We start from the raw sequence: 14925 nt of genomic DNA on the forward strand, positions 1-14925 counted from the left end.
TGCCATTATACAAACCGTTGCTCAACATCTGACAACTTCCTCACTATAATCTCTTGTCAAGATAGCGTGAGCCATGATAGTCACACACAACTTATTTCAAAAGAGATAAATAACTGGGAAAAAAAAATCAAAAATATTCAAGTGACTTAAAATATAAGCTGTTTTCCCTCAATAACAACTAAGCCTTTACAAGGCTTTTATCCCCAAAGAGATAAATGGAGTGTCACACAATTTGCTGCAGATGAAATACACAGGAAATAATACCTGGAAAAGCCAGAATCTTGTCAATCTCAAGCAAGCACTGGAAGTCTTTTAGAGCTATGTAGGTGACAGCTTGCTCTGATACACTCCACAAAATTCTGTCATCACTGTACTTGGGGAACCTACACCCAGTAGCTACTCTTCAGCCTGTTGTTAAGGTTGCCACAGTTTAACAGTACTGCGGTGCAGGCAAGTGTCAGGGTCCTGGAAAACTGCACGACTAATGGCCCTCCACTTAGGAAAAAAAAATAAGAAGTAACACTTGCAGTAACAAATGAGGCTGTCAACATTTAAACAAGATTTCATAGCCTGTTTTAATTAAACTGCAATCTGCATTCACTATTGTAACAGACAGTGCTTATCTTCCCAACGTTTTTATATGTAATATGTAATATTGAAGGCATTTTTGACAACAGACAAAAGAAGTACAATACTGATCAGCACTTATCACTATGATCATGAGTCCTATTAAGACCCCCAACTCATAAGACTACATATGATGTAAAAATTAAAATCCAAGAAAAATAAGTTGTAAGAAAAGTAGTAATTTATGAACACATACCTATAATGGAATCCCTTCGAAAAACATCTCTGTCAAAAATATAAAATGACAGATGGCGAAAGGTCCGAGGAATTTCACAGTAAAAGTCTTCTCCATAGAAGGGGCTGAGTGAACAAAAAGAACCAACACAGACAAACACATACACACAAAAAAAAAAAGAAAATAGATTAGTGTTGGTATCCTGTACAAGGCATTTCACACCCAGGAATATCACTCTGGATTGTGATGGTCTTTCCCACCAATGAATGTGCACTTGCAAGCACTGTTCCAATCTGACTCTTCCTAAATATCTTAAATACCCACCAAACAAGATTTTTTAATGAGCAAAAAAAAGAGCAGATACTTGGTTCTATCTGGAAAAAAAGTGTCCTTTTACAAAGGGGGCAGAAACCACATTATTTGTTAACATACAGTGCCTTGAAGGAGAAAGTAGAAGGGGGCCCCTGCTGCCTCAGAATGCTTACATTAGAACATTAGGATAGAGATAACAAATTACACATAGTTCACATACATGAACAGGATGAGAAAAACACAGTATGATTCAGGGCTTTTTTTAAAAAAACATTTAGTATACTTAAAATAAAATGCCTACAGCCACTGCATCTTTTCTCATCCCCTGTGAAGTTTCTTATTTGAAGTCAGATTCAGTCAACTGACAGTAACAGCCTTGGAGCTGGCACCATACCTCAGAGCACTGAATATCTACTTTTGTATAGTGGAATTGTATAGAATATTTTTTTTTATTTTTTACAGTAAGACCACATTTTAAAAAAGACGAAAGTACTATCTCAGCATGAAAAGCTCTTTAGGGACCTAAGGGGCTTCTTTGGATCCTACCAATTTAAATGGGGGAAAAAACTCCTCAGACACCTCACAGCAACCCTTTCAGTTTCTCTCTATTGAATTACATGGTTAAGAATTTACTCCTAGGAACTATAAGCATATATCAACATTATTTATTCATTGACAGGTCTACCATTTTACACAGACCTTTCATTCCGAGTAACTCATGCTTCAGTAGATCTAAATGAGTGCATGCAATTCAAGTCACATGGACAAATACAGCAAGCACTGCAGATGTAGACTTAAAAATAAATCTAATTCCAACACGCCAAAAGCCAGCAAGTTTTTTCTTCCCCTCTTAAACAGAGACCTCCTTATTGCCTTGGTTGAGCTCAAAAATGAGACAGAATTGTGCTGTAGTTTAAAGCAATATTATTTTTTTTTTATGTTAGAAAATTAGATATGCAAAAGTTATTAACAATTCCTTGGATTAACTAAGAAATTTTTCAGAATTTTGTCAGGAAAGGTCATTCCCCTGGCTTCTTTCAGGGATGTTTTACACCACCATATGTTTTCACTTGTATTTCTGCCTATAGGAAAAACAGGCTCCCTCAGAATTACCACGTCCCCTCAAGAGCAAGCTGACAAGTCTCCCTTAAAACACAAAGGCACTGTGAATTAGCTAATCAGTCCTTGTTTGAAGGTAAAATGGCACAGTAATTTAATGAAATACAGAGGCATCACCCAGCATTCACCAAGAACATTATTAAAGTCACTAACTCCACTAGCCACACGGAAGAACACATGTTGGATGAACAGCAAAGCCCAAGGCGTACCCACAGGTTAAACTTCCACCGCTGAAACGGTTTCCCATTCCTTGGAATAAATGCATCCATCTGTAAGTTATGAAAACCAATGTGAGGCCCACTCAGTCATCCCTACTGTGAAGGCAGGGGAGAAAACCCTGACAGCTGGAAATGGCAGCTGTTTTGGCTGTCCCAACTGCCCCATCTGATTCGGCACTCTTTGTTACATCCTTCTTCACCCATTCTGCTCTGAGATGTTTTATTTGGAAGAAAGAATTTCACAGCCACCATTCCAGGCACAAGATACTTTAATTCTTTGTTACAAGCAGCTTCTACCAAAGCCGGTAGCTCCATGACTGTCCCAGCAGCCATGCCTCTGCTGGCAGCCCTGAGGGCCTCATTCAGTGCACATCACATGGTGCAAGTTTTCACGCATAGGCTTAACCCTAGGGGGCCAAACAAATGCACTAATATTGCCCAAATATCTAGCGCATTATACATGCGGAAAGAACACTTTCATCATTCTCAGCTTTAATACTCTATTCAGCCATAAAATTATCCTTTCTGCTGGAAGAACATGACAGATTAATTTATTCACTAATGACCTTAGAATGAAACGATACTTAATGAACTGTGGATTATGTATCTGATCCTCTATCAAAAATATGAGAGAAGCTTCAGTGTACTGCAAGTCTAAATGTAACATAAATACAAGTGACTTATACTGAGCATAATTTAATGATTCTGGGGGGAAGAGCAGGGAAGAGCCATCAACTGGAACCTTTGGCAAGTCCTCCTATTAATGTTTGCCATGGTGTTAAACAGAGGCAGAAATCAACTAAGATCACACCACCGCAAAACAAACAAGAGTCAGGAAAGCAGCACGGACAACAGGAGGAAATTAGCCCAATGCACAGAATAAGAAAGAGACTAATTAAGAGAAGAAATGCTGTGAAGGCTGACTTAGCCATGCAGGGACCACATCAGGTCACTACTACTGGCACAAGGTTTATAACTGAGCAGTGCAGTCTGAGCCACCATCAAATGAAGAGAAGCTTTGTTCTGTTCTTGGCTTCTCCCCTCTGAGATCTTGAAACCCTTGTAGATTCACAACCTCTCATCACTCAGGTAACACCCCTGGGGCACACTGGTTCTTAATTAATTTAAGCAAGCAGATTTCCAACACAAGCACACTCACTCTGCACTGGGTAATTAGCCAGCAAAGCTTTAACTTAAGAATACACATCAAGATAAATCTGATATGTTCCCAACCCAATCTCGTGTAGTTCTGCAGAAACAGTAACTTCTTTCTGAAAGAATCAAATGCAACCACATAAATACTTCCAGCTTCCACTTAAATGTGTGCTTTTTCTCCATGTATCTCTTCAGAACAGTACTTCCTTTGTCTACCACCAAGACCTGAAGAGCAAGAGGTCGCAGCAGTCAAATCCTATAATTTATTTCCCAAGCTAACTTATCTTGAGCGAGAACCCCAGGGCTCCAGAGCCATTTTTCCAAAAGAACAGCTAAATCCCTCCCTCAGTGTCTCCTCTCTCCAAAAAGCCAGAATTTGTCTGATGGGGATTCAGTGAGTACTTTTATTTTGACAGAGCAATTAATGAAAAGCAGCAACATCTGCCTACCCAGCCCTCAGGAGTCTGACAACATCCTCCAAAACAAATACTAGAACTAGCCCAGCCAAAAACTCAGAAATCTTACAAGAACCAAGTAAGTTCAGATTCAACTTAGAGGTTTTGAGTTAAACTTTCCTTATAGATGAATCAGCTCTACACTCAAGAGAAATTTTAATCATTCAAAGTGGACAAGTAACAGTGAGGGCCTCCTCCCCAACCCTGGCAGCATAAACTGCACACAAACATGATTACAAAGGAAGGGCATGGCCAAGACCAGTGCTGTCATTATTTCAGTTTCTTCTGGTCTTCAAACAAGTGATAGGAGACAACTGCTGAGAGCACGAACTTGCACGGCCAGAAACAGTGGCTCTCCCCTGAAAATGCAATTCATCTCCTTCCAAGCTGAACACAATTGCATTTTCAAACCCAGCTTCTTCAGTAAGGACTACTAACTTTAGAACAGCTATGATACTTTCATTTCTGTTTTGTCATCAGAGCAACAAGAAGAGTATCAGCATAGATATCAGCTAGCCTTTAGTCATAAAACGGGGCTTGTTCTTAAGTAGCTGTCTCTTGTTTTCCTGATGGGATTAGAAACGGAGTAAGACCTGTATCAATTTTTAAATCTTTGCTCCAAGATTTCAGGCACACAAGGGTCTGATTAACCTTCTATTCCACATACTCTCACTTCACAGCCCTTTCTCATTTCTTTTTCAGTACATGCATATCACCCTAATACGTCCTGAAAAGAGGGAAGCCCAACCTCAGCAGTCCTTTTTCCTCAGGAAGCACAGGGCTCTCTTACTGCACAGCTTTTGTACAGCATGTGTACCAACACATGCACTGATCAATCTCTCCTCAGGACACTTCCCCTAATATCCTTCCATGGCTCTCATCACAGAAGATACACACAGAAAATATAGTCAGATAGATGCATGAACAGTGCAACGGATTTGAATCTTCAGGCATACTGCCTCTCCCCTCACCAAAAACCTACTTGTTCTGAATGCTCATGGCATGGGAGCAGGAGTACCAAGAAAACAAAACTAAAAAAGATCCATCTAGGTATTGTTTCACTTTCTTACAGCTGTCCAGCCCTCCCCATTTCAAGCTATCTATTTTTGAACGTCTTCTAATGCATGTTTTGGCAGTGGATATTTTCAGAAGGAGACAGGGGAGAAGAGAAACAAAAATTACTGTGCAGATCAAGTGGAATGAAAGCAAGTAAGGAAGAGAATCCTTACTTCAAACACAATAAACCCTCTAAAAAGGGTTCAAAAATTCTTTATATTTATATATTTTACTAAATTCCAGAAGCATACTTCCAACTTTATTTCATAGTTTCATATATCCACTGATATCATCACAAATGATATTAACAGAAAAGAAAATATTTAATATAACAAATGTTAGTGTAAAAACATTTCTTTAGTTTCAGGCTGTGTTACAAAACCTCATGCTTGTTTCTCAATACTCAGGATTCGCTAAAGCAGTTTTGTTTTTGTGCTGGCATCAGTACATCAGTGGATGAAGTGAAAGAGCTGCATGATGAATAATAATGAAACCCCTCAAACCAGAATTCTTTGTGTATGGATTTTTTTTTTAACTGCTTTTGTGATTAAAAGTAAGCACTATTAACATGCCACAGACAACTCCACATCCTCTGACTATTTTAAAAGGTTTAGAAATACTGAATTCATCCTGCTGCATGAACTGAACACCAGAGTTCACATCACCATGTGAGCAGGAAGCAAAATCAGTCTGTACAAAGGAGCACACTTGTTTGTTTCTACTACTAAGCTTTTTCTACTACTTGGCTAATACTTTTTACACTATGCTTTGAAGCATATGTAAAGGGAGTGGGGCAGAAGAGAGAAGGTTTATTCAAAGCAGATACAGAAAGCCAAATAAAATCTGAATGTACTTCAGTCTCCTACTGGACACAAAACTAGAAAAGAACAGGCAAGTAAGACAGGCTCTGTAAAAGCCAGAGCTGGCAGATGTCACCATAGCTTTCTGACACAGTTTATTAAAAATCATTAATATTATACGTGAAGCACAGATTTGGCAGAGGACATGCAACAGGAAGTAGGTGGCACAGGAGGCAACATCTGTATCCAAACATGTAACTTATGCCCACTGTTGAGAGTGCTGGCCGCAGTCTACCAGACACCCGCTGAGCCTAAGTGAATTTTGTCTCATGTCACTGTGCAGAGACACTCAGATGAACAGTGCTTTATTATACCCATAACCAGCCCAACTACACAGAGAAAAAAATAAAGCAGTGTGCATTTTCTCAGTCCTGTGCTCAGAAGAGACAGACAGACACATGAGCTATAGTTATCAACCTCACTTGACAGTTGCTGGTTTGGCTCAATGAGGCTTACAAGGATTATGATAAATTGGAGCAGCAGCCGTTTGGCCCCTGGTCACCTCCCAAAATATTCTGTAAGACGACACACACAAACAGCAGAAGTCACATTACAGCTGCATTTACTTTTTTTTTTAATCACTCAAAGCAGCCTACAACACCAGCAATTGTTACTCACATGGGTGGCTTTTCATACAGATAAACACTCTCATTCATAAACCCTGCCTTGGGTCTCAAGGTTCACTTCATTCCCCTTCTTCCATTAAGTCTTGTTTCCCTTACTGGCACTCTTCCCAGCTATATTACTTCCCTGCAAAGCCATGCAGCCCTCGGCTTCAATAATATCCCTGACCAGGCTGAAGTTGCACCCCTACCAATCTTAAGCCTTTCTGTCAGAAGCTTGGGGTGTTCCAGAACTGAAGTTTATTGTTATTAGGAATGCAAGCCACAGTTAGGTGCTGTCACATGCAGAAGACATCAGACCCTGAGAATATGCAGGAGTGAAGCTGCAGAACACATTACAATATCCACCTCAAAGCCTCTCTGCTTAAGGCCTCTGGGCTGGGGAGAGCTGTTATTTAAAGGAGGCGAGCTGGCAATGTAAGAATGTAGAAACAGCTAATCGAGCTAACTCAGATACAACAGCTAATTTTGGCAATGCTCCAACTAAGGGAAACAACTTTGTGTTTAAAATTTGTTAAGTGGCCAGCATCCAAGATGTTATCAGAACATGAGAAGTTTAGCTATGCATCTATAAACTCCAAACACACCAGGAGAAAGGATTTAAGCAAACCTTGAATTAGAAAATAGCATAGAATATGGCAGTAAAATAACTTAAAGAAAGTTCTGAGAGCAACTAGATGAATTTCTTACCAGATCTAATTCTAAAACAAAGACGGAGCAGCCACTTATTAAGGAGAACATAGCCTTAACTATGAATTTACAGCACATTTCAATATACAGTCACAAGCACACTGCAGACTTGTAGGTCTCATTGTTATGTTCACCAGAGACGAGGAAAAAAAAAAAAAGAAAAGAAAAAAAAAAGGAGGAAGGGAGGACTGGGGGTGGGAAAGTGGGGAAAGTGCCTATGGCTTCATTTGCTGTTTCATTCAGGCTTTGATCACTATGTTTAGCACGTGAAAAATCCTTCAGTGAAATAGTGGTGAACTAAATAATCACAGACACAAGATGCTTGGCTCACCTCTCTAAAGCACACACTGTCAGACATTTGAGTCTTGGCGTACGACAGATTTTGCCTTTATTCATATCCTTGAAACAAATTTAGAGATGTCACATTCCTTCCATTCTTCACCTATGATTTGAGAAGCTGCCTTGATTTCCTGTTGCAGCTGACACTGCCCTTTAAGTGAATGGGCACATTTGATGCAAACTGCAAAGGCAAAGTTAGTCTTAACACCAACAATCCAAGAAAGTTCATCCTCGGAAAATATCTGTAAAAACACTCCTGGATGGTGGAACCTGAAATAGGGTTCCCAATGGAGGAAGGCAAGTAGTTTATTGAGCAAAGGGAAATAATAGGCAAAATTCTTGTCAAACTGTTTACTTGCAGCTCAGAACTAAAGAAAATTTGTAGATCCCTGCATTTAAAAAGCACGGCCTTTCTAACATTGCTCCTCAGGACATAAAATACAAGAGTCCCTTCACATACATCATTGCTAGGTTATATGGAATGGATCCAAATCTATTCAGTGTTTTTGTAGATGATGGTAATATAAATATTGAATGACAAATACAAAACAGAGAGCATATTAAATCCTGGCTCTAACTGACCTCTCCCTCGTATCTTATGACTTGCATGTGACCTTCTTAGAATTTAATAAAAGCTTGTGCCAAGTTTACAAAAACAGTGCTGCTTGAAGAGTTCAAGATTCTCTCCCTGAGAACCTGGATTTCTTGGTCTGACCAATTCACGCATTCACTATTCTTGCCTGAAGATCCCCAATGAAGTGGGATGATCCTGAACTACCCATATTTAAGCAGCACTTTCAGGTTGCTCTGTGGTTTCGTAGGAAGGCCTGCCCCAGTGGTAACCAACACTTGACTTGTTTCAGTTAGACACTACTAAGTTTATCACAGCAGCCCTCAAAATCTTCCAGCACGTGTCCACCATCCAGTTTAACAGCAGCCAAGAGGCTGGGTGGCAGGAATGATTTAAGTTCCATACTGTGATTTATGAGCCCCACCTGACTGCTGAACAGAGGAGGTAAGATTCACCATGCTGGCTCCTGTCAGTTTTTGAGACACAAATTTAGATAAAGGGCATCAAGCTCACAGAGATTCTCTTCAGAGCACTGGTAAGGGCACTTGACTGGACAACAGGATGTGCTAGTTCAATTTTTTTGAGTTCTGAATGATTCATGCATTGTTGATTTAAAAGGTTACTGCTCTCAACTGTCTTCTCATGCCTCTGCCACAGTCTAATAAAAAAACACATTGCAGAAGATTAGGACAAAACTCAGGGAGGCAACTTCTTACACTGTCCCAGCATAAAACAGGAGATGATGAGTCAGAGCCTGAAGGTTCTATAACAGATATTCCAAGCAAGCCAGAATTGGACGTTCATCCAAGTCCCTCTGGGAAGGAGAGATAACTGCTTCCTTTTTTTTCATCTGCCAGTCCTATTTAAGCTTTACACCAGGAGAAGGCCTGCATGGAAAAATATACATTTATGCAATGCCTAAAAGAAGCCTGAAGAAGCTCAAATGAGAAAAAAGAGGGGGAGGAAAAAAAAAAGTAATTCCCAACTATAAAAGACATTGTAGCAATTACAAGCCTTTTCATGCAGGTGAAGGAAAAAACCATTCATAAATATTGCAAAAAAGATGGGTTTCTCCAGGATAAATCTGAACAAGACATTCTAGAATCAGTACTGCTAGGACTGCACATGAAAGACCTCGTAACTCATATTTTCACACAAAGCATCTTGTTTTCAATAGACTACATAAAAATAATTTTTGAGCTTATTGGAAGACAAGGGAGTTATCAGCAGTAGTAAAAATACAAGCAATTCTTAAAACTTTGTAGCAAGCCAGTCCCATGCCAGGCATGAAGTGACAGGAAGTAGAAAACAGGTATGAACAGATCTGAGACAGTGCTTGCCCCTTCAAACTATAGGGGAGAACTGTATCAAGCTGTGTCACCCACTCCAATGCCAGCCACGCAGAGTTTCAGGCAGAACTCAATTCAGCCAAGTATTGTCTTAGCTTCACACATCTGCTCCCAAACATTGTGTATCACTGCAGCAATACCTCAGAAAAAGGGACCAACAGAATTCATGACTAAGGTGGTGAGTTCCTGCCAAAGAAGCATTGTATGTGAGAGCAGGAATTTCTCTGCTGCACAGAAATTAACATGGCCCATAGGGCACATAAGCCTCACCTGCCTGGTAACCCACTCAATGAGTTAAATCAATCTGCAAACAAGCACTAAAGAATGAACAGTATGACTGGCCCTTCAGCTCATCCCAGAATGCTACAAAAAACAATAGGTGACTGTAGTAGTGCCTGGTATCATCTGAAAAACATCTTCTGGATGTCTATGTACGCATTTGTTTTAAAAGATGTAAACACAGTCATGAAAGATAAAGAAGTTGTTTGAGTGTGCCTCACAAAGTAAGAGAAATTCCTACCCACAGACTGGGAAGACATCCCAAGATTACCACTCATGTATTTGGGATTTTTGTCTGCTTTTCTTTCATATCCCAGAAAAACAAAGACAGGGAAACATCTATATGGCTAAATGCAAAACTGAGTTGATATCAATGTCTATAAGTGGATATTCAGAGACTGTAAAGCAGCAAGTTTTCCAAAAATAGTATTTGAAAACAGAAGCTCATGCAAGGAGAAGGCAGGGTCCCATTGAAGACAGGAATTCACTGGGAGAAGAAAGAATGAGGGAGACCATCTTTAGTCAAGCCTTAGATCAAAGGAAATAGGTCCATAATGAGATTTTTAGAGGTCATCTGGTCCCACCATGGTTTCAAAGATGGAAGATCCCTATTATTTAGTTGAGACTGATCATATAGAACCTATTAAAAGCCATCAGCAAAAAACACAAAAACTAACAAAATCTACTCCAGTGCTTTAACAGAGATTCTTCTTCACAGTTAACCTTAACCTCAATTTTGTTCCCCACTGCAGTTTGAGTTCATTACTTGCAATATCCATAATGGACAGACAGACCAGTTCCCTCCCTCTCAATTTTTTGTTTTGGTGGGGGAGTTGTTTGGAGTTTCTTTTTTGTTTAGCTTAATTTTTTAATTTACACATTTATGTCTACTCCCATCCCTCTTCTCTAGGCTAAACAACTCCAATTTTAACCTTCCTTTACCAGCTACATTTTTCAGACCTCTGATCATTGCTCAGTTCTTCCCTGAATTCACCTCAATAAAATGAACTTAGTCCTGTCAGGAAACTAGAAACCCTCTGGTTTTGCAAAGCCCCAGTGTACTTCTCCATCTTTATAAGAAAATCTAAAGAAAGATGAAACTTTTCCCACTGAAGGAATTATACTTGTTGCATATTTTTCTTACCAAGAGTTTATTTTTTCAACAGAAAAATGCTTGGATTAATTCAAGGAAATTACATCAACTATTTTCACACATCCTCACTTCTCATCTTCCATCTCCCTATGAAGCACTAATGATCAACCAGAAAAAAAAAATTAAAAATCCCAAAAATGACAAAAAAAATGTATAACACTTACAGAATCACTTTTAAAGAAACAACTAGTTCAGGTTTATTAGGTTTAAGGACACTACATGTCAGCTACAGGGGTGAGGAAGAAGGCATAGGAACAAATTTTTGGTTTTTGTTCATATACTATAAAAAAAAGAGCACTAGCATCATCACTCAAAAACAACAAGGCTTAAAGATAACAAAAAATTATGTGAAAGAACAATTAAAGAGACTTACAGGAATAAATCCCACTCACATTCCTGAATGTGTCAGATACTTCTGAATTGTTGGGAGTGAGGTCTAGAGATACTTCCTGAAGTACATTATTTGCAATAATAACAAGACAAACAGCAAATTCCAAACATATTACTCAAATTGGGAAAAGGGTGAGAGTTATCACTTAAGATAAAAGTTATAAACTCGACTGTTCCTTGTTGCTTCTTTCCTCTCTACTCAAAAAAAGCCTTGCTTACCAGAATATACATATATGCCCAGGTTAGTTCTCTTTATTATTTGATGTCTAAGGATTTATATAAGAAAGCATTTTAACTTTTGCTACATGCTTCTCATTGTGTTTCATTCTACATTTGATCTCTGCAATCTCCTAGGAAGTGTCCAAAATAATCAGACAAGCATCTTATGCTCAAACCTCTCCTTCCAGTTACAGCCTCATGACAAGAAAAAAAAATTAAAAAATCTTAACTCCCTAAAGCAGACAGACCAATGCAAAATTCTATGCCTAGAAGATACAAAATGGAGTTTAGTGCACCTTTTATAAATTAAGATTTTAAAAGCATAGGGAAGTACAAAACAAATATTGCAGAAAGAAAGGAACAGTGGTTAGGAAAAAATTAATATGGGTTGCCTTGGTGAAGGCATTTTCCCATAAATACAGATAGGTATCATGACATTACTGTTTCTACCACTAGTGTTTTTAAAACTAGAAGAAGAATCCTATTCATCCTCTCTTCTCCCTGCAAGAAAGTATCTTTGGAATATTAAGCAAACCTAGCAAGCAGAGAATGAGAAGTGTTAACAGAACTTTTATACATGTATGTATTACCATAATGACTTCTCCACTATTTTGGTCCTGAAAACCTCCTCCTGGTCCAGGTTTACAGTACAGTAGCAATCCCTCATCTTGTTTGGCCCCGGATAGGTAGGAAGATTTTTGGCTTCACCTAAAGACAACAAAGAAAAACCAGAAAGTTTATATAACGTTATCCGTAAATTAGTCATCTGTCAATTAATGCAGTGTCAGCAACATGCCTAAAGCAAAGTATTATATTTTCCTTCTCAAATGTGAGGACTCTACTAACCTTTGCAGTAGAGTCCTGTTTTCAATGCAGCAACTCCTGACAGTCACTAGGTTTACAGCTCAGCTAAGAACTCAACTGTTTGTTGCATCCAATTTATTCACATGTAATTGGATGCAGACTATCTCCTTCCAAACAATGTCTAGGTTTTGATTAATGTTCCCCTAAGATACCAAGAACAGCACACAACATAGCAATCAAGCTTTTCAATACACCCCCATAATTTTATCCTAAAGCCATTAGCAGAACACGGCAAATGAGCTCGGAAGATCACACTCCACCACTCACCATGGATGTGGAGATGAAAAAAAGTCACTTCAGTTACAGCCAAAAGCCTTAGATCACAAGCTGCACTTCAAAGCACTCTGGTGGGATAATCAGCACTTGTGAAGCTGCCTAAGGTCCTTGCACAAAGGTACCATGCAAGTCATGAATATTCTTCACAATAAACGTTTGTTTCAAAATGACAGCAAAGAAGTAAGAATGCATAAGTAACAACAAAGAGAACAGGACCAAGGAACTCGGGGTAACCAAGAGACTACCAAACCCAAGCATATGAAACAGGAACAAGATCACAGTTTTCCCTCTACATATCCATTCACAACCACAGACAAGCATTAAAATTCTTTGGCTGACTGATAAAAATCAAAACTCTCCAACAGGAAACTGGACAATGCCCCTCATCGTTTTGCTGAACTACTTATCACTATGTGGTTGAGTGATTTAATTCTAAAGACAAAACTCAGACCTAAATATAAGTCTGCAATGCTCATGACCTTATTTACTGTCACTCTTCCAGAAGATGGAGATTATTAGCACTTAGCAGGGGTACTAGATCATTCTCTCCTGGTAAAAATATAAGGAACAAAACTAAAACTTGCACAGAACAAGGGAACACAGGCTTGTTTGCCAGTACAGAAGGAAACTCTAAATGGTGGTAACAAACATAACTTTCTATCCAGCCTCCACAGAACAGCTTTAAGTGCACTTTACTAGGTATCTTGGTTCCCAGTCTCCACTCCCAAATACCTTTATACTATTAACAGAATCACCTTACTTTTTTCAGCCCTATCTTCAGTAAAGACATACTCTTTCCTTCTGGCAGATTTGTTCCACAGCAATCTGATGCATGTGCCTGTAAATACTGAAGATGTATAGCAAGGAAATGCTGAGCCTACCTGCACCCTCAGCTATAGAGAAAAGGCAGAAAATGACATAGGACTATGTGTTTTTGCACATATGATCTCTTTCTGGCACAATGTTCACACACTTTAGCTAACTGACCCAGGCATACCCTTGGAAACACCACACAACCACATGTCTCACAAATGGCCTGTATATGGGTGACTGTATGTGTGTATGTTTTCTAAAGCTAACCATGAAGCATATATAAAGGCACTAAAAAGGGACTTGAAACTGTTGCTTCAGACACTAATGCCTCACTTCAGAGTTCTTCTAAATAAGTTTGTTCTCTCAGATCAGCTGATAGAACTTGATAGCATTCTTCCCACTTCTTCAGAGTTGTGAGACACTGCATTAAAAAAAGCTGTCTCCACTGTAATTTGAAGGTGTGACTGGAACATCTGTTGGCACGCTCAATGTAGTGTTAAACCAAGCTGAAATGTTAGCAACAGTTTAACTGCAGCAGCTCTAGACAAAAATATACCGGCAATTACTGATGGCTTGTTCAGTCTGCACTGAATTCTATCCTGACATACTAAACCTACAAGTTTTTTTCTTTCTAGTCTGAGTTCAACCAAGTTACAAATCAAATGTGCTACTCTCACACAGACTGAGGCCTCCAAGTCAGTCTTCTCTCCCCAGGCAATCAAATTCCTATTAATTTTTCCCCATTAAAGTCACATGAGGCCAGCCTCTTTCCTGGATAACTGGGTACAGTTCCCAAAGAGACAGTGTCAACAGGAAGCGTTTCAATAGCAGACTGATAAGGAAGTCTTCCTCCACGGCTGGCACACTGTTCTCACGGTTCTTCCAAGATAAAGACACAAAACTTTTCAAGCTCAAAATCAAACCAAAACAGTAACACAGCTTCCCTTTTTCTTCACTCTTCCACTTCCTACTTCAAGATTAATGCATCACATGAAACCAAATCTGTTTTTCATCTTGATTCTCATTTTTTTTGATGCACACAATATTCACTTAAGCACTTAAAGGCAATAGTTATGTCAAATACTCTGTAAGAACCACATTTTGAAAACTCAGTTCTCTTCCTTCTTAAAGGGCAGTAGGAAAGCCCAGAATCTTGAAACGTAAATGCAGTGTGAAGGAAGACACCATTTAGCATCACTAGAAAATGGCTGCCTTCACAGTCTGTACAGCAAATTAAAGGTCACCACCATCACAATGTTACAAAGTACACAGAGGGAAGACAGAGGGAGAAGACATTTTACAGTAATTTCTTTCTTCAAAATGAAAAAGACCCTGAAAAACCACTGAGACTAGAACAAGGGATTAATTGACCAACACAATAT

At 39.1% G+C, this 14925-nt stretch overlaps 1 protein-coding gene across 2 annotated transcripts in view; it reads right to left on the reverse strand.

Moving 5' to 3' along the window:
• RASA3 (RAS p21 protein activator 3) overlaps positions 1 to 14925 on the reverse strand; it is a 128470-nt gene that overhangs the window by 79232 nt on the left and 34313 nt on the right. For both annotated transcript variants that reach the window (XM_033513158.1, XM_015640084.3), the window contains exons 2-3: positions 12181 to 12298; positions 824 to 927 (exon numbers count right to left, since the gene is read on the reverse strand). In XM_033513158.1, coding sequence (XP_033369049.1) covers positions 824 to 927; positions 12181 to 12257 — 181 coding nt within the window. In that variant the 5' untranslated portion in view covers positions 12258 to 12298. The remainder of the gene's footprint in view (positions 1 to 823; positions 928 to 12180; positions 12299 to 14925) is intronic.

Source organism: Parus major, chromosome 1 (genome assembly GCF_001522545.3).
Source record: "Parus major isolate Abel chromosome 1, Parus_major1.1, whole genome shotgun sequence".
Classification (NCBI taxonomy): Eukaryota; Metazoa; Chordata; class Aves; order Passeriformes; family Paridae; genus Parus; species Parus major.